The following is a 20,867-nucleotide window of genomic DNA, read 5'->3' as shown; positions in this document are numbered from 1 at the left end:
TACTTATTGTGCAACTTGGTTCTTTTTTATAAATGTTTGCAATTTCTTTATTTGTTATTAGATTTTTCCCCACCCCCTTTTTGCTGATCCGAAAAATAATCAGATCCATGCCTCAAAAACTGTAATGTGGTCCGAACCGTGAGTTTTGTGATCCGTCACACACCCCTAGTAAAGTTAGTACACAGTGATAGCCATAAATGCAATGGTACTAATAATTGGCATAATAATAGGCTTTGTGCCCAGCTGCACTACTTCCTGAAATTCAGCCAGCTCCTTGTTTCCTGTCTGCCATTATTGGACAAACTGATTAATCCAGGTGTGCCTGACCTCAGTAGTCACAACAACAATAATCAGACACACCTAGATTAATCAGTTTGTCCAATAATGGCAGACAGGAAACAAGGAGCTGGCTGAATTCCAGGAAGTAGTGCAGCTGGGCACAAAGCCAATTCCTCTCGGTGTTTCGGTCTTGGTTTCCACTTTTTCGGTTTCGTCCAAGAATTCTCATTTCGATGTATCACTATTTAAAAAGCATCCATCCAAGGGTGAATCCTCAAGAAGGTGCTTGATAAATGCCATGAGTAGCTACACTGAATATGCTACAAAATAATATATTATTTTTCTTACAACATAATTCCTCGAGTTATATTTGTATCATTCAATAGTTTTGATTTATTTGCAAATAAATCAGCCAAAGCAGTAGGGATTCCCCAGATGAGCTTTGGTTCCTCCCAATGTTTCTTCCTGATCTGCTTAATATCTTGGCACACTCGCCTTTGGCTCACTAAAATGAAGGCAGTACTCTTTCTAGACCTGCTATAAACAATATAAATTATGCTATACATATAACTTATATAATATAATTAAAAAGCTGAATTGATGCAATACACTTTTTATTTAAAGGGACAAAAAAAAAACTCAAATAATGATGCAAAGTTTACCGTGCTGATTGGCTCCTCTGGGGCTGCTAGAGGAAGTGCTGAGCACGATTTCCTCTTCATTGTCCACCAAATTCAGACTTAATACAGATGACATGTCACTCATTGAATCCTCCGCCACAGACTGCTGGAAATACAAAATGTGCCAAAATAAAACTCTAGCTCAAACATCAGGTACATGATTCAGTGTTTCCCATGTTAATAATTAATCTGCAAAAATATGAACTCATTTACAAGAAAACATGTCACACGCACTTAGAGGGTTTTGCATCTGATCTGCATTAACAAGCATTGCCCTAATTCATTGCCTTAACATGTTTATGCTGCAGTTAACCTTAGTACCAAAACCTACTAAAGCATTTATCATACTGTATAACTTCTACATTATATGTGAGCGCCCTCTATGCTAATATCATCTTGTTTTGTCTCTATGTCTCAACCAACTTGAGTTTGGCCTGACATTTATTCCAGCTGCGGCTCAACCAGATGCTTGCCCTTATGCCACCTATAGACTACAGCGGTAGCCTGCATTAGCCAGAAGCAATGGAAATAATATGAGACAGACTTCTTTAATGTATCTTGCACAGACATTAATCTTCATGTAGTTGCAGTAGTGTTATATTAATATGTTAGATGAGAACCGACCCTCGCGGTTGGGTCTGGTTTCTCATTTTTTTCCACTTATACAGCAACAAAGTTTTGGTTTCTTGCCACTGTCACCGTAGGGTTATGTTTACTGTTTGTTTTTTTTCTTTGCTAATATTGCTTTTAATATAACAATCCGAATGAAATATAGACCCTTTGTTCCTCAGTATTATGTATATAATAATTCTTGTTTTTATTTAATTTCCTCTTTTTGGACTAAGCTGGACTGGCATGTCTGGTTTACTATGGGTGTTTTCAGACCATATAGATCGATTGCTTTGTTCCGAAACCGGGGTTTAAATGGCTACAATGTTACAATTTCATGTTGGTTTGGTTCCCATATACAAGGCAATATTTCCAAACGAACCAGATTTTGTTAATACAAGTCATGTGCGAGTAAACTGTCCTTTAATTGGTCAGAGTGCATCAGTTTATTTTCTGTGATCCTGCTCAAGCAGCTTAGCGGGATTATTGTGTGTTTTTTTGTTTGTTATATTACTATATTTGTTATATTATATATTTTATTATATTACAAACAACATTCTTACCATGTACCTATTGCAGAGAAGAACAACTAGAAGACATTTTTTTAAAAACAGGTGCACTTTGGTTTTGCATGGCATTGATGTGCTCACCAGAATTCATCACCAAAGAGCTATCAAGGTGTGTGCATGGTTAAAAAAGCAATAAGATTTGTGGTTCGTTGGTCCATTGGGTCGGATTGCTTTCACACTTATACCGATTGCAACTGAGCCGAGACCACCTCATTCAGGCGGTCTTGGATCTAATGTTTTGGTGGGGATCAGAGCTTGAATATACATGCAACAATATATTGAAAAATAGTAGGGGTGTGACGAGATCTCGTGAGATTAAATATGTATCGCGAAATTAATTACCGGTATGTCACGAGATTTCTCGTGGAGGTGAAATGCTGGCCGTTTCTCAAACAAAAGGCTGCATCCTTTGGATGTCGCGTTTGTAGACTGCATACTTCAAAGACTGTCTTATTACAGATTATTAACAATTATAAAGTCTACTATTATATTAAGTTAATCGTAAATTGTTGTAATATGCGTATGTCTTAATGTTCAGTTAACTGAAAAAAACCAGTCTTGATGACGTATGCAGCCTGCACATGCGACCTCCGGAGGATGCAGCTTTCTGATTGAGAAACAGCCGCTGTCCTAATATCAGCATAAAGTTAAAGGTGCAGTATGTAATTTTTAGAAGGATCTTTTGACAGAAATGCAAAATAATATACAAAACTATATTATCAGGGGTGTACAAAGACCTTTCATAATGAACCGTTATGTGTTTATTACCTTAGAATGAGCTGTTTTTATCTACATACACAGAGGGTCCCCTTATGTGAAAAGTCGCCATTTTGTGCCGCCATGTTTCTACAGAAGCCCTTAACGGACAAACATTTTTTACTAAGATGTCTCCGACAATGACATATTTGTCCGGTGGCGTCTACTGTAGCTTCTCTATGTGTTTTAAAAGCGAGGGGTGAGCAGTGGATTAAGCCGTTGGTTGCCATTTGCAACGTCACCACTAGATGCCGCTTAAATTTATACACTGCACCTTTAAGTTTCTGGCTAAACCATTTGCAGTCCAGTGTGCATGCATTATAATTTGTCTTTTACTGCGTGTGCTTTTTTGTTTGGGTTTCCAATAATGTTCGTCTGAGACACGTTGTTATTGTCTGTGATCAGTGTCAGAAGAGAAGCATCTCATCAGATTAAACCCTTACTCTGAGTTTACATGATTGTATCTTTGCATGTTCTTGCTCAGGAATAACACAGTGGCTGTCTCATTTCTATTGAAAAGAATTGTACGAATATTAAAGATTTTAATGTATGTTAAACGTTGTTTGGCTAAAAGTAAGCTAAAGTGAAAGTATAAAAGTGGGTCTGTTAGCGCCCCCTGCAGGCATTTGTTATAATACATAATGCTGGTTTTTATTACAAAGGCTGTAATATGTTTACTTGATTTGATAGTATGAACCAATTATTATTGCATCGTCATTATTATGTCATTTTAAAGGTTATAGCTCACTTGGGTTTATTTTATTACCAAAAGAATCAAATTACTTCATTATCAATTAGCAAAATAATTGTTAGGGACAGTCCTTGATAGTTTAAACATTTTAAAATAATGTGATTTCAGATTCCCATTCATTTATTTTATCATTGAGGATTTCTTGAAAAAAAGTGTAAAAATCTCGTCTCGTTCTCGTGAACCCAATCTCGTGTCTCGCCTCGTGGATTAAGTGTCTCGTCACACCCCTAAAAAATAGCATTGCCACTCCACTCCCTTACAATTTGTGTAATATTTTAGTGATTTGTGCCTCTTGCAATCATATAGGAAACACTATGATTTAAAACCAGCATAAAATTCAAACCTGTATCGGTAAGGGCACTTCAGGAGTCACTGGCAGAACAAGTTTGTTGTTGAAGTCGGTTCGCCACTCGGTTATACCGAGCAAGAGCCCCATTTGATGAAGTTTGTTCAGGTAACGTGCATTTGATTGTGCAGCGTCCAGAAGGAGCGTTTTAGATTTGGCTTGACCAAGCACTTTAGAGAGGGGCTCTAAAAACACCTGCAAAATAATGTCAGAGTTTAATAATAGTATGCATCAAAAACGATAACACCAACATAATCTGCTTTTGCCTATTTTAAATAAGATAAACATACTGTACAATAAATTGATGTCCTAGGAGAAAGATAGATATATAAAATCCACTAGGGTATATAAGTACTAACCTCTCTTTGAACTTGGTAAAAATTGTTACATTATAAGGGGAATGAAGAAATAGCACTACAGACTAATGATCTGACAGAAGCGTGATCTTCTAACCCCCCGAAGAATGTGCCCCGCTATGTGACACTTGCCAATGGTCGTCATGACAACAACCTAGATATAGCACTTTTCCCCCTTATGACAGTGCCTTTGATACCCACCCACCTGCTACCAAGACATCATCTTGTGTCAGCGTACTTGTCTCCAGCAACAACTTTTCTATAGTATAGAGTCAAAATTGGGAAATTATATTTGCTTATTAATATTTGACTAATGCTATTAATCTTTCTCACAGGAGCGGTAGCGCTGGCCGAAAGCTGGTGGCTTTAAAAAAATTTGAGAGGAATGGGAAGACAGAAAAAAATACTAGAAATGGACAGCACTCCTTAGTACCTGCTGAAGAAGCTCCTTGCAAATTCTTGTAGGCATCAGTGTGATGCATTCTAGCACAAATTTAGCCACAGCGCTGTACGAGTAGCCGTCTTCCCCTGGTGTTATATCTGTTTTCAATGAAGAATGTAAACAAGACATTTGCTGGGATTATCATTCGTTATTAAACGGCTCAGATTAAAGTGTGAAGGACAGTGACTAAAGCTAGCAAAGACATGACAAAGTATTGTGACACTTGCTGAGCACCTCCTACCTTCCTGTGCAACTGCTATATTCAATGCACACTCCATGTGATTGGCCAAAAGCGCTGTGGGGGTGTTGGGTATCCCATCAGCCACCACGATGGAGACCAAGTGGCCAGCTGTGCCAACTGGATCCAGATCTTGAGCTGCCTTTGAGAAGTGTTTGTCACCTGTATCAGTAGTGACCCTCAGCAGTCGACCAGGAGACACCTCAAGAGCAAGCAGTTTTGTTTTACCTGCAAAAATAAAGGTGTGGCTGGTGATACAAGTGCATTTACTTGAACCAATTTGCACCAAAATAGCACCACAATGGTATCATAAAAGAAGTCAAAAATCTTGCAGCACAAGGAAAATTATTAGCAACTACTGACAAAAAAATCCAGAAAAGTATCCAACTAATGAAAAAGCGCATGAAGACATGAGCTTCTAAAACGTCTACTGAGGTGACCCACCACAGTACTTGTCAATGAAGTCTTTTAGTGGACCATGGTTGGGCTGAAACACCAGCTCCCAATGGCTCCATTCCTCCAGGTCCTGCAGCAGGGGGGCAGACAGCAGACTCGCCAGCGCTTGATCACGGCTCACCTCTCCCAGCAGACCCACTGTATCTGGCATACAACCTCTGAGAGCACACATTGGGTTTCATTTATTAAGCATGCGTACGCACAAATTTGAGCGTGAGATGTGCGTACGGATGTTTTCACGAACAAATCGTGATTCAACAAAAACTTTTGTATCCAAATTTCTTCTAAATGTACACAAAAAATCATGAAAAACTAAAACCACTCGTACACAATAATCACATACACTATAATCAAATACTGAGCTATAATTATAAGGTTTATAATAATGTTGATATATAAAATTTATAATTTATATTTTATATTATAATATTTTCTGTATTATACATGATCTATATTATTATTATATACATTATATTATACATTATTATAGCCTACTTATTTTTCTACACTATTTCTATTTTAACTACACATATAAAGAAGATGCACGTAATGACAAATCTTCACACTTTCCTTCCTCAATTTTTAAATCTCTATATGAAAGTGTCTGCTTAATGCCTAATGTAAACATCATGTAAATGTAACTGAGAAGTCCAAACATCAATCACTTGATCTCCTGTCTGTTTTATTTTAGATACAGATGCGCGTCTTTATCATATTAATTAAATGTCATATTTGTTAACGTGTTCAGTACTTATTTAATGTTAGTCTGGTTGGTGGACAGCACCAAATAAAAAATGCAAAGCAAAACAGAACTTTACTGATAATAAATATGATCATGGATTTCTTTTCGAGCTCTTTTGCTTCTATGACAAACTGCTCTAAAATTTTCTGTGGACCAGCGCTGCACTGCAAAAAAACCCAAATGTAGAACACTCCAAATTAACTAACGTAGGAACAACTATAAGAATAAATTCATGTAAGTGTTGTGTACTAGGCGAAAAGTTTTCGTGAGAAGTTCAAGTGTGCGTATAAATACGAAAAACGTAACAATTATTAGTGAATAAGACCCATTGTCTTTAGACTCAATCATAATTTGAACAAATTGAAGGCTTACAGATACTCTAAGGGGCGATTCACATTGCGCCCAAGTTCGTTATTTCCAATGTAGGCGCGCGAAATAACGGTCATAATAGAAGCGAAGCCCATGGTGTGACGCGCTTGTTTTTTTCAGGCGTGTCCGCGCCGCATCGAGTTAAAAACATCTCAACTTTTCAAATGCCCTGCAAGTGTACCGCAGGTCATGTGACAAGAACGAACCGACGGTCTCGTTTTCTGTGCGGTTTTAGACGCGAAATGTGAACCGCCCCTTAAACAAGCTGTGTTCTTACGTTGCTTTGAAATGTCAATGTGTCTTTTTATACTGTAACCTTAATGCGCATCACTTATATAAAAGTATGTTTCTGACCTAATGTTTCTTATGACGCAAAAGATATATGACTTGCTCAAATGACATTTTTTGGATATATGACTTTTTTAGAATGTACTTGTCATGTTGATGTATAATGACGGATGCGTTGTGTGGTTTTTGCCCCTGAAATAGGGAATCAATCACAGAATGGGGAGGGGGCAGCAAAACGATGACGACGTCTATGCGACACACGGAAGCAGTTTTGTTATTTGTTATAACACGGCAACAGACCCAAAGTTACTTTTCAATGCAGCCTAAAGGGCTCGTTATAGTGGTGCATAGGTCCTATGACAAACATAGGTCCTATGATAAACAGCAGCTACTCTTTTATTTATTTATGATATTTGTATATATTATCTGTTTTGAATATTAGCCTGTTTCTCATGTATTCCTAATTTCTCATGTTGTAAGCATGTTTACTTTTAAACTGATGTATTTTCTGTGTTTTGATGGCTGAATGATCAGCATCCCGGTACAAAACAATAGGGTCTGGAAGTCCATCCCTCACAGCCTCGTTTTGAAATCAACATGGCGACATAGAGGAGGTGTGGCTTCTACCTTAGGTTTAAGGTATTGTGATTTAATGTCATCTACCATGTTAACTACACAACCGTATGGAAAGTAATGTATTCGCCTCACCCAGAATCGATGGGGAGCAGAGGACACTCGTAGCGTACAACACTGCTGATGTCATCTCCACTAAGTTCTTTTTGCCGCTGGGTGCAATTTACAAGAAAACTTAAAGGCCCGTGACCAAGCTCCCGGCTGTCCTTTATCCGGTAATGACACCTCAGAGCAGCCTCCACAAATGCCATCTGATTCACAATAAGAAAGAAGAAACTTTAACAGAATGTCAAGACAATTCCCATGTCTACTGTAACACTGCGTCTAAAGTCTGTTTGTTATTCTGTGCATGTCAAATGTTTCTGCAAGCAGGAGGCCTTTCGACTGTCACGGAAATATTAATCAGAGACGTGATCTGTTTCACTGTGCAAAGACATTTTGACATGTAACATGCATCAAAAACTCACATCTCCCTCGCCGCACTGCTTTATGAATTCAAACACATCCTGTCTGCAAGGTCTGAAGCCATACAACCCAGGGTCCTGGTTGTCGATGGAGAGAGCGCCTCCTGCTGTCTCCTGTAAAGTCTGCAGAAGAAATAAAACAAGGAGACTTGTAACAGACAAACCTGATATACCTACAATGAAAATGAGAGGAAAATAGGAACACACACCTTTTTGTTTTTGACTATAAAATCCAAAAAAGTTCCTTGCTGTAGCTGACTAAAATCTTTGAATTTGAAGTGATCAACAATCTTCCTCTCCAGTGTGCGCAGGTAGGCCAGAGTAACAGTGTTTCTGAAGCTGGAGACACACTTCTCAAAGTAGCTCTTCATCTCAGCTGTGCAAAAATGTAAAAGAAAATAAATCAACACTTCTATTACAATACATACTTTATGCAAACAGTCATCCTCTGGTAAAAACTTTAATACTAACAAAAAAGTGTTACGGGCTAGGTGCACTAACAGTAGTGCAACAGAAAAGTCACTTTACTATTCGCGTGTTAAGTCCGACGTCATGCACCGCTTCCGGTTCCAACCGATCTCAAATGCCAAAGGGAAATAACAAACAAATCACGCTAATATACTCTAGTGCAAAACACACAATTTTAATTTTCATCTCCATAAAAAATCTGAGATGACCAGACATAGAATTTTATGAATAATTAATATTTTGCTATCTGTAATTTTGTGCCTGGAGACTGCAGTATACAATGTGAGATTATACAATTTTTGCTTAAAAGGACATTTCACAAGACTTTTTTAAGATGAAAAATAAATCTTTGGTGTCCCCAGAGTACATATGTGAAGTTTTAACTCAAAATACCCCACAAAAAATTAATTATAACATGTTAAAATTGCCACTTTGTAGCTGTGAGCCATTTTTGGGCGTGTCCTTTTAAATGCAAATAGTCTGATGAAATGCAAACACTGATCACCATAAAGGTGGTTTGTTGAAATTGAAACTTAATTGTTGGGTCAATTATTTCTCTCTCTCTCTCTCTCTCTCTCTCTCTCTCTCTACACTAAATTGCAGTCCCGTGGTTAGATAGTGCAGATAAGGGGCGGGAATATTACAATAAGATCCACTTTTGACATCACAAGGGGAGCCAAATTTCACTGAGGAACTGATAGAAGCACTGGGTAATAATAGCACTTAAACATGGGAAAAGTCGAATTTTCATGATATATCCCCTTTAAATGTGTAATATAAATAAGTAGTGCTCATAAACGGCTGTTTAAATAACATCCTCTATTGAAATGAGTGAAGTTTGGACCCGAAAACAGTATTCCTTACGTCATGACTAAATAAACCAATAGTGTAACCGGTAGTCATGGGTTCAATTCCCAAAAAACTTTACATGCCCAAAAACTATTAGACTGAATGCTGCTTCGAAAAAAATCATCTGCGGAAGATGTAAAGTGTCACAAATTGCAATTGAAATTACTACACCACCCTCTAAAATGCTTGATTCTGATTGGACAGTCATGACATTTTATGTTGCAGGTATGTTATGTAAGGAATAATTGACGACAGGCCGTGAATTATTCAAAAATAATGCACACCCAAGTTGATAATGCGTCATGACGCTAAGTGGAGGTTTGCATTTGTTAAAGGTGCAGTGTGTAATTTTTAGAAGGATCTCTTGAAAGAAATGCAAAACAATATACAAAACTATATTATCAGGGGTGCATAAAGACCTTTTCAAATGAACCGTTATGTTTTTATAACCTTAGAATGAGACTTTTTATCTACATACACAGAGGGTCCCCTTACATGGAAGTTGCCATTTTGTGCCGCCATATTTCTACAGAAGCCCTTGACGGACAAACTTTTTTACGACGTCTCCGACGATGACATGTTTGTCCTGTGGTGGCTACCGTATCTTCTTTATGCATTTCAAAAGTGAAGGTTGGGCAGTGGACTGAGCCATTGGTTGCAATTCGCAACCTCACCACTAGATGCCGCTAAAATTTACACACTGCACCTTTAATGAGCTAATAAAATATTTTAAATCAATATTCATTGTCACTAACCATACTTATAAGGTAAATAGCCATGTAATAAGCGGGAAAATGTACAAGCAGCAGGTTGTTATCGCAAAATAAGCACCTTCAGTGTGATTCAAGACTGATCAGACTGTCAGGGCTTATTTCTGCGATAACAACCTGCTGCCTATACAATATCCCTTACTTAAAAGTGTTGGTATACTAAAAATAATGTTGGTGTGGAAAATCTTGATATTTGTCTGTGACTGCGGTAAAAAAAGGTTTATGTTGAAGATAGAGAATAATAAGACAAAATCAGAAAACCTTCAGTGGGAAGAGACCCTGTGGTCCTTTCATCTGTAGCTTTCTTTGCTTCTGCTTTATTCTGAGGTTTCTCTTTAGCCACCAGGTCCTGGGGGGCCTCCAAGGAGCCACAGCATATGGCAAGCTGGAATAAGGCTCTTGCTAGTCTGTCTCTTTGTATACATGACAGGAACGTCTGAACAGTCTGAGGATAAAAATTGAGAAAAGCACAGAAGTACAATCAGTTTCTTGCTGAACTTTTGAAATGAAGGATTCAAATCAACAAAACAGAGGAGAAGGGGATTATTTTTTATTATATTTATTGATTCTTCCTAACCCCCAAATAGCTGGAAGAAATCTTGAAAAAAGACAAACCAAATCTCGGGTCTTAGGAGGCTAAAGGTGCAATGTGGGACTTTAAGAAGGTTGTCTTGACAGAACTGCATTAGGGCGCAGTCACACCAAAAGCACTTTAAACGCTTGCAAACGCAAGGCGCGACGCACTGCCTTTTTTAAAAAAGAGCAGTGCGGCGCAGCTTTTCATATTGCTAAGCAACCATCGAGTCAGCTGTCTTCTCAATCAAATATTGAAGCGTGAGCGCTCTTTTGCTGTTAACTGTCATATTAGCAGAAACTTTAAAAAGAGGGCGCTTGCTCTGACCTTGTTTGAGGGTGAGAGGTGCACAAACACGCAGGAGAGAGTGAGCGAGTGGAGTCCGGTTCTTCAAAGCAACTGTAAACTTCCCTCACCACAACGTAAGGCCCGCCTCTCCCCTCATTCGATTGGACAATGGAAGACGCGAATGACGTCATGCGCTTCTCCGCTCTCAGCGCTCCTTCAAAAACGCGTGCGCGGCAGAAAACCGCAAGGCGCTCGGCGCGCATAAACAGCGCGCAAACGCGCCCTGCCCATAGAATATCATTCAAAAAAGGCGCCTGCAACTGCCATAAACGCTTTTGGGGTGACTGCAGCCTTATGCTATATTAACAGTGGTGTATACTGCCCTACAAAGGCTAAGTGCAGTAACTACGCAAACACTGAAACCAAGAAAATGCCCTTAAAGTTTTTTACACCAGCCAGTCAAACATGTTACTGCAATTTTGGCACACATGTTTCTCTGAAATGGGACAAAATTGTACCAGGAGACACATCAGATCTCACAAAGCCCATTTTAACCCATTTCAATTTTCAACTCAATTTTGACCAAATGTGTAGTTACTGCGCTTTGGCTTTGTAGTAAACTGTATTGCTTTTATTACCTAGGAATGAGCCATTTTTATCAACATACACAGTGGTTCTACTTACATGAAAGTCGCTGGTATGTTTCTACAGTAGCCCTAAACGGACTGTTTTTTGTCTTTACGTTGTCTCAGACAATGACATGTTTGTCCTGTGGCAGCTACCGTAGCTTTTCTTTGCGTTTCGAAATCCAGGTTGGTTGTAATTCGCAATCTTATAGCTAGATGCCGCTAAAAACCCACATTACACCTTTAAAAAGAGCTTTAAAAGTCTAGTAAAGTTGACAGTTTGTTGTAGAAGTAGTAATGCAATAAGCCCCAAGAAGCAGTGGGTTACCAGTGCATTTTATAACAGCTAAGGAGCGTTGTTAGTCAAGAAACTAAGCAGAGTGCCTAAAACCCCCCTTAGTTGTTATAAAATGCACTGTAACACCACTGCTTCGCAGGGCTTATTTCTTTTATAAAACGGTTACTTCATATGCATAGCAGGATTTCATACAATAAAACACAAATAAGTTGTACTTATATTAGTACAAATATTACTCTTCCACCAAACAAAGTAGTTCCCCAGAATCAAGTGTGTCTGCAACAGAGCGCAGTTCCCAAGAAACACAGACGCAGCAAAGACACAATGAAAATATGATTAAAGACTGTGGAGTTGATTTTTATAAATCAGTATGCAGCAACAGTTGCGCAATGATATTTAAGATATGTAATGCGGTCTGAACCGGGGGATTACTGATGTTTTTTATCACAATATTAGAATGCTTTTCAACCAAACAGAATGAAGGACCAGAACCGCCTGTTTTATAAGAAGTGTTTTAGCACGTTGCTAGTGTGTTCTTGGTGGTTGCTTTGCTTTCCCAAGTCAAAACAGCCCACTAAAATATGGCCAAACTTCATATGTGACTGATACGAGAATTAAGAGGATTACCCTCCTCAAAAAGCCACACAATTTAAGGTATAATTTTTGTAAAAAAGCACAAAAAAGGCACGAGGAGTTTCATACTGTCAATAGCTTAGAAACAAACCAAAGACATCAAAACACAAAGAATCAGTCCTCAAACTGTTACAACGCATGAATTTAATGTTTTGAGTAGACTAAAACCATTCCTATTGAAATCTATGCCGCTTACCTTAGTCATACTATTACTGAAGATGCCTTCAGAATTGATGAAGACTTCCAGGACAGCATCAGAGGCGGTCAGATTAACATATTTTTTCCTGAGCTCATTGCTGCCTGTCTGTGAGAAGATCACTGGCCCTTGAGCTGGGTCCAGCAGGTTCTTCTTGATCTTAAACAGTTTGGTTTCAACCTCCTCCAGTATTTCTTTCTGAATAGTTTCTCTGGCCCTATCCATGCAGACATGCTCAGCAGCTGTTGTCTTATTTAATGTCTAAAAACATTAAAAAGAAAATTCAGAGAAATGGGAAATCTTTACATACCAGAATGGCAAACATCACCCTTATAATTTTTTATGAAATTCTTACCGCAATGGGCAGTCCAAGACTTTGGATCCTGATGCCGAGTTCATATGGCGACTCGCAGCTGTACTGATCCGCAAGGGACTTGAGAAAATCTGCAAGGTCGACTCTTTGTGCCCTGTTTGTTCTCCTGAACATCCGGAGACTCTACATCAAGCAGAAAGACATAGTTTATTTATTTATTTATTTTTTGACGTACAGTCGAATCCACAGTCGAATTTCAAAGCTTAAGCTGTGTCCCAATCAAATGCCAACCTTCTGATCTCTATCGTGAAGCCAACACGGAAGTGACTTAAACTGCGATTCATTGATTGGCCGTTAGAAGCTGGCTCCAAAAGATAGCCAATCCCATACACGCCCCCCCCCCATGTTAAAATGCCCAACTTTACAACAGAATTAACAGTGTTTTCAGTCTGGTACAAAAGGTGTTTTTGGTCTATATAGCTAATTTTGCCCTTCATGCCAACTGCGAGGGGGTGAATATTTTTGTAACTCATCTGTTTAAATTATATTAAGCCTTAAAGTTCTGCATAATTAAGGGCGTGGCCACTTGAGTGACGGTTGAACAGCCACTGTTGTCACTACTGTTGAGCTAGGCAAGCGTGGTTTCGGCAACCAGCCATCTCAGCTTAACCCACCTCCTTACCCATTTTCGGTTATCCACGAGTGATGCATGGTGACGCGATTCAAAGATGGCAACTGCAGGCCACACCAACTACTGGCTTCAAAAAAGCTCTTCACAAACCTATGGGTGACATCACAGACACTACGTCCATATAATTTACATAATCCATGGTCCCAATTCAAAGGCTGGTCCATTCTTTCAGCTTGGAAAAAGAAGAACGCATTCTGAGGTTGCATTTTAAGCAGCCTTTAAATTGGGACAGCCTTACTGACCTTCAGTCGCGCTGCTGTGAAGCAATCAGTCTAAAAATGCAGCCTTCGGACTGGGACACAACTATAGTTTATTTGATTCGAACGTGTACACTGACATTCAACCTCATGTGCATTGCGCCAAAATCCAATGCATCTCCTGAGCTACATACTACACTCTCTTGTAAGCGTGGCGCAAATTTGTCATCAGAATAGTGTGCATGTGAACTTTGCACTGTACACGGACTCTAGCGCATACGTAAAATTGAACTATACTTCTAGCTTAACTTGTGCCATACTCACTCACCCTAAGAATGTCCACAGTTTCAATCTGATGGATGTCATCGTCTTTAGTATTTGCATCTATTCTGAACATTCGGTGAATAAGAGGGATCTTGCAGAGAGGGCCCAGGTGAAGCTCTTCAAAACGCTTCTTGTTCTTCAGGTTGGCCAGAGCCTGACTCAGTTCGTACAGCGTGCACACCGAAGACACCGCCTCCACTGACTGATAAAAAAAATCACAGCAACAATCATTATTATCAGGATAAACAGAGTTATATTTTCTCGAAATAAAGGTGTATTCAGTACATACCGTTTTGTCCCGAATATAAGACGACATCCCTTCTTTTCAAAGTGTACCTTTTGGAAAAACTCTTGTCTTTTATAAAGAATATTCTTAATACTTTTCATAAATGAAAGTTTGGCCAGTTTGGTTCCTCACATTCTTCAGTACTTTTTCTATGGCATACCATGTATAACCTCCAGTTAATTTGGATTTAACACTTTCCTCACCATTGACAGTTATCTTGTTAATGAATTAAGGAATAATTGACGACGGGCTGTTGAATTATAAGAAAATAATACACACCCAAGGTGGTAATGCGGCACGATGCGATTATTTTCGAATAATACAAAGGACTGGAGTCAATTATTCCTCTTATACCACGGTTACCACAAACATTGTTCTGGTGTCTATTTTTAAGACAATTGACAGGTTAGGTGTGCGGTTTACTGAAAAATAATCAACACCAATAGAACGTTTCTCAGCCAATCAGAATAAAGTATTCAACAGACCCAGAGTATCCACCTTTTTCTCAAATGCGGAAGTAAGTGATGTGACGTATTTCCCTTCCTGTACAAGACTTTTGGTTCAATAGCCAGCCGGTAAAAAACAGTGTAGTGAGAGCACCCATTTACTACACTTGCCATGTATGAACCGGTGTGAGGATAAAATTAAAAAGTGGCTTGATAGATAGAAGATATATTCAATAATTTCGTGTTGTTGATCGGAGGTGACGGGTCTTCAATGCGCAAATATAAAAGCACAGATACATACCAGTGTCTATAAAATATATTGACACGTCGAGCTTCACGCGGTCTGTTACCGTCAGCAGTATCTTTCTCATTCAACACATTTTAAGTTATTTGAACAAACCATAATAAACATATTAAACTACTACATGTATTGAGTATTGTTTTCGTTTTATGAAAATATTACATCGCTTCTTACGCACAAGGTGGAGACATGAGCTTATGAAATTATTTGCTTACTTTTTAAAGTATTTGCTTTTTTCATTTAAAACATAACAAAAGTAAAAGCAAACACATTACGAACTATTATAAACATTAACTAAGCATATTATGTCATATATGTTCTGTACTGGAATCACATTTTTGTTATAATATATAGTAGCAGAATCAATAAATCAGCATTTTTTATCAGCACAATATTAGTTGTTTTTAAACAATTATTGTATTTATTGTTTACTGGCAGTGTCTTTGAGGTTTTGCTGGATGGATTTGTAAATACAGATCATGAGTGCATATGCACCACATACACATTCAGTTCTTGTGCATAGATTATGGTTAAAACAAATGTTTTGTAGAGATTTACTGAGTTTGTATCAGCTATTATGGCAACCCCTAACTGCACAAATTATGTCGGTGTAACTGGATTTAACAATAAACCTTAAACAGCCAGTCAAAACGGCACACTTGTGTCTTTCGCAACAGACTACCATTAGCTTTAGTAGCTCACCGGAAGTCATAAACAAGAAATCTCAAAGATGACGGTGCCCACATTTACGTCAAAAAACAGATGGATAAGAAAAAACTCTTCCCTGCCAATGACGAGTTTTACGGCAATCCATATTTCCGCTATTATCCACTAGGTGGTGGTCTTATGAAACACTGAAGCGCCTACGGATACAAAAGCAGTAAATACTGTTGTGTATTACTCTGAATCAGATTACTAACAAAAGTCCTTCACAAAAAATGCAATTATCTGCAATTATTAGTGTGTAATGTTGCTATAATAGCATAAATAATACCTGATAAATGATAAAGCTCAAAGTTCACTGCCAGGCGATATATTTTCTTTAACAGAATTCCCTGTTCAAAGCCTACAGTAAATAGCTGGTTTGGACTACAGTCCTCTACTTCCTGATTGAATGACGTCAATATTGGAGTTTTTGACTAAACTCCGCCCACAGGAATACGTCAGTCGCCAGCTAAGCTCAAACGGCTCTGCTAAGCTGCTGTTGAATCACAACACACTACACAAACTACACAATCAGAACTTGATACGTATTTCTGAATGAGGGACTTCATAGAACAAGGAAGACATCAGCACGTTTTGAGGACAGTGAAAACAGTGCTATACAGATAAGTCAATTGTGGAAAATAGGCAACCGCGTTTTTTACACGTGAAACATGAACACGTTATATTGCACACTGCGAACACAATCAAAGCTTCAAAAACACAATAAGAACGGGACCTTTAATAACAATTAAACTAGGCTGTACATCTCATTGTCAAAAAACACATATTCATATTTCATTAACGGTAGATATCTGCCTTACTGTAAACTGTAGTTTATCAGGTTGCTTCAGTCCAGGTAAACTTGTTTACCTGTATTTGGCACCACCTACTAAATGTTTGTGGGTGTACGGTATGATTGACATGTAATAGCTTGAATATAAGATGACGTTGTTTTTTTGAGAAGCATTTCCGTGAAGTCTTATATTCGGAACAATACGGCAAATCTCCTCCAGGATGTCTGTTTAACATCTCTTACCTTAATAAACATGTTGATCTCTTTGATGGTTCGCTGAAGTTCCCTCACTACAGGTAAATGACGAAAAGGATCGATCCTCAATTCGTCCAAGGACGACACTTGCGAAAGTAAACATACTCTGTTAATCACCTGAAAAACAAAAGATAATAATAACAAATCATGGCATGATTCAATGCATCTTTTAGGGGTGGGCGATATGACCAAAATCTTCTATCACGGTAGGATTCATTTTATATCACGATAACAATATGTATCACGGTAAAGTTTTTTTTATGTTTTAATAAGGTTTTTCTGTTATTAAAATCTTTAATTCCATAGAAATGTTTATAATTCTCACAAAAGCCTTATACAAGCATAAAAAGAAGATTTTATTTAAGGTAAAAAAAAGTGATTTCCTCAAGAGCAGTGAGAGATTTTCTCTTAATGCTGTTTCAATAAACATGAGTGACAGACAGGAACAAAATTAGGTAACTTCCCCTTTAAGACCAAAGACCTTTAGCTGTTCACTTTCTCTTAAGCCCGAAATGGTCGACGGGAATTTTGAAGCATATTTGTATTAAAGGCCAGTAAATCGGCAAAAATGCTCACAAGCTTAATGAGCAGCGGTTGCGCGACTTGGGCGCTCCTCACAGACAGAAAGAGCGCATGCATATAGATGTTTTAATGGCTTAAAATAACTTTTTTTTAAACTGCGGTGCTTAAATACGTGTACAAACGTCATGCTCATGTGCGCGTAACCTCGATAGAGACGATAGTCCAAAATCTCTACCGGTTGACAATTTTCTACCGGTTAATCATGTCTACCGGTTATCGCCCACCCCTAGCATCTTTAATGGTAATGTGGCAAGGATCTAGATCGTAATGACTTTTCGGCAGCACATCAAATGAACAAATCGGAAAACAGCTCTCATCGCTTCCACCCGTCGAGAAAATGTAAACAATAGAATGTACTGATGGCCATATCTATAAACTTTTTATGGTATTTAGCTAACCTAGCTAAATGTATTATTTGTTGTATTTATTCTGTTTTAATATCAGTGAGAAATAGAAACGTAATAAAACTTTAAAATATCAATCTGTATATGCAGCTTCTCTGAAGGCATCTTGAGTAAAACTTCTCTATATTTAATGAAGCACACGCTAAAGACCTAAGCTGGAAGTGTTGTGACCCGTTTTGCCGAATAGTTTGTTTCGCAAAACCCCCATTGTACAAAGCACAGACCTTGTCGATATTGACATGCTCTCCTTCGGTTGCAAGGGCTCTTATGGCATATTCTGCCAAACTGTTCACATCATCTGGTTTTGTGGCCCCTCTTCTTCGTCCAACACCACTTTTCTCTTCCTGCAAGGCTTCTGCTGCCCTCATGTTGGCACCATGTACCTCCCTCAACTGACTGTAGAAGGACTCATGGAAAACTGGCCCCTGACCTTCTTTCAACTTCTTCTCCTCAGCTTTGGACAGGTTTGAACCAAGAGCAGGGAAGTCCATGGTGGACAGATGACTAGGGGTTGCCATGAAGGGGACAGTCGTATTTTGAAATGGCAGCAATGGAGATCCTGTCTTGGATCGGACCACTTGTTCATTTACCACAATGGGCGTGGGTTTTGGTGGCACCATCTTGATATTTTCAGGTGGCTCTACAAGAGGAAAAAGTCAAAAAACACTTTTAAGACTTGAAAACATGCCATGGTGCATTACCCAAAAAAACCTTTTATTTCTTACCAAGGCGTTTGGCTTCTGGTTGTGTATTATTTACGACTGGACCAGAGAAAAGACCTGTTTTAACTGTATGGTTTTCATACAACGACATGTAGAGTTTTAATGGCAGCGTAGACCCAAATAGGAGAAAGAAGCCGTTCTTTAGTTGAGTAATGGAACGGCTGGCGGCTGGATACACTTTAATAACCTCTTTAACTTTCTTCAGAAGTTCCTCTTGCGTCATTTCCTCGCCGTTTAGAGAAGAATCAGCTCCAAAACAGACCGGAGGGGTTGTCGTGACTGTCCTCACAGGTGTATCTTCATCTGGCTCTTTTTTCACAAGTGCTGAGACTGCAATTGGTGGGCCTGCGGGTGCTTCTCTGTGTTTTTTGTGAATGATTTCCTTATGGTCTAGAAGCAGCTCATCTTCCAAAGACTGAATAAATGCAGCGACTGAAGTGAAACCAAGTTTTGAAACGGTTAGGTTTCGCCTGTACTTCTGGCTATAAAACATAGTCAACTTCTTGAGAGGAATGCCATTTGGATTCTCCTGAACGAGGTCCACAACCTCCTTAAAAACCTGACCCCTGGCCATGCGTTGAGACTTCTTGAGAGGAATGCCATTTGGATTCTCCTGAACAAACTCTACAACTTCCTTAAAAGCCCCACCGCTGGCCGTGGGTTGAGACTTCTTGAGAGGAATGCCATTTGGATTCTCCTGAACAAACTCTACAACTTCCTTAAAAGCCCCACCGCTGGCCGTGGGTTGAGACTTCTTCAGAGGAATGCCATTTGGATTCTCCTGAACGAAGTCCACATCCTCCTTAAAAAACCCACCGCTGGCCGTGGATGCTATGAAAAGCATAAGATGATGCATGAGGAAATTACGTAAATATGTGAATTTTTTCTAAATGTGATCCATGCAAGCTGACATGTACCTGTAGGGGTTGAAGTTTCAGACCTGGCACTCCTGTAGTAGATTTGCCCATTGTCTACATACAGCTGATTGCCGAGAGAGTCAATGAAATGTGCCACTGAGGAGAAGCCTAGTTGTTTCTTTTTCAAAGGCCTGTGGTATGTCTGTTTAAATAAAGCGGCTATTCTAGAAAGAGGAATGCCGTTTGGGTAGCATTTTACCAACTCCACAACATCCTCACATGTTTTTTCAAAGTCTGCCTCTGAAAAATATGAAAGCAATGTCAAAAAATGTTGGAAAATGTCACAAATAAAACAAGATATGTAATTACTTAAATATCCTAGAAATTATACAGTAAAACCTTGTTTATACTTTCGCATGGCTACTCAACGCAAGCCTCCACTGACTGGAGGCCCGAGATTAGGCATTTATAATTGACACGACTACCGTTGTACTACAAGACAGCAGGCGACTCTGAGTAATAAAGTCTAATGCTGCATTTACACCAGCCAGAGTAGAGGCGTCAAGCACGAGTGATTTCAATGTAAATTCAATGTGAAGACGCGTTGACGCACGTCTGGAGGTCTTGCGGCGCGAATGAGGATGATTTGCATCTACCGTGCCACAGCAGATGCTTCATTCGCGCCGCAAGACCTCCAGACGCGTGTCAACGCGTCTTCACATTGAATTTACATTGAAATCACTCGTGCTTGAAGCATCTACTATGGCTGGTATAAATGCAGCATTAGACTTTATTACTCAGAGCGTGTGTAGTTCACGCCAATGCCGCAAATTTAGCATCTGGCGCGGTACGCGCGAATGGTGGTTTTTGTGCATTTTGCGATTGACGTGAATTTGCGGCTGACGCCCGAATTGAAAAACTTAAACTTTGGCGGATTTTCGCACCACATTAACCAATCCGGAGCCTGCTTGCTGCTGTGGCGGCAGCCCTGCCCGGAGTCACTCATTCAACATGAAGGAACACTTGATATTGTCTGTGAGCAGTCACCCGGAGCTATATGACACAAGTTCTTATTTCTATATAGACAGGAATAAAAAGGACTTCGCTTGGAAGAGTGTCAGTGAGGACATCGGGCAACCTGGTAAGTTGTAATACACATTTCACTTTTGAGTCACGTGACATTAATTGACCGGCGTCGTTTATTTTCGTTTATTAGTAAGGTGACCAAATACAAACCGGTAACTGTCTCGATAAATGCATGATCAACATCAGTCATCTTGCAAACAGACAACCGCGTACACTTGACCCTCC

The 20,867-nt window shown here is 39.1% G+C and overlaps 1 protein-coding gene across 4 annotated transcripts in view; it reads right to left on the bottom strand.

The window, feature by feature from the left end:
• LOC129420559 (uncharacterized) overlaps positions 1-20,867 on the bottom strand; it is an 82,716-nt gene that overhangs the window by 49,210 nt on the left and 12,639 nt on the right. For 3 of the 4 annotated variants that reach the window (XM_073866615.1, XM_073866618.1, XM_073866617.1), the window contains 16 exons: positions 19,617-19,856; positions 18,703-19,530; positions 18,202-18,617; positions 16,980-17,108; positions 14,210-14,407; positions 13,036-13,176; positions 12,681-12,941; positions 10,327-10,510; positions 8,188-8,354; positions 7,982-8,101; positions 7,590-7,765; positions 5,471-5,640; positions 5,030-5,254; positions 4,780-4,886; positions 3,988-4,185; positions 942-1,065 (listed from right to left, as the gene is read on the bottom strand). In XM_073866615.1, coding sequence (XP_073722716.1) covers positions 942-1,065; positions 3,988-4,185; positions 4,780-4,886; positions 5,030-5,254; positions 5,471-5,640; positions 7,590-7,765; positions 7,982-8,101; positions 8,188-8,354; positions 10,327-10,510; positions 12,681-12,941; positions 13,036-13,176; positions 14,210-14,407; positions 16,980-17,108; positions 18,202-18,617; positions 18,703-19,530; positions 19,617-19,856 — 3,684 coding nt within the window. The remainder of the gene's footprint in view (positions 1-941; positions 1,066-3,987; positions 4,186-4,779; positions 4,887-5,029; positions 5,255-5,470; positions 5,641-7,589; positions 7,766-7,981; positions 8,102-8,187; positions 8,355-10,326; positions 10,511-12,680; positions 12,942-13,035; positions 13,177-14,209; positions 14,408-16,979; positions 17,109-18,201; positions 18,618-18,702; positions 19,531-19,616; positions 19,857-20,867) is intronic. The other variant, XM_073866616.1, reaches the window with a different exon arrangement.

Source organism: Misgurnus anguillicaudatus, chromosome 4, assembly GCF_027580225.2.
Source record: "Misgurnus anguillicaudatus chromosome 4, ASM2758022v2, whole genome shotgun sequence".
Classification (NCBI taxonomy): domain Eukaryota; kingdom Metazoa; phylum Chordata; class Actinopteri; order Cypriniformes; family Cobitidae; genus Misgurnus; species Misgurnus anguillicaudatus.
Note: the sequence above shows the minus strand (reverse complement) of the source record. Positions and strands in the feature narration are given on the sequence as shown.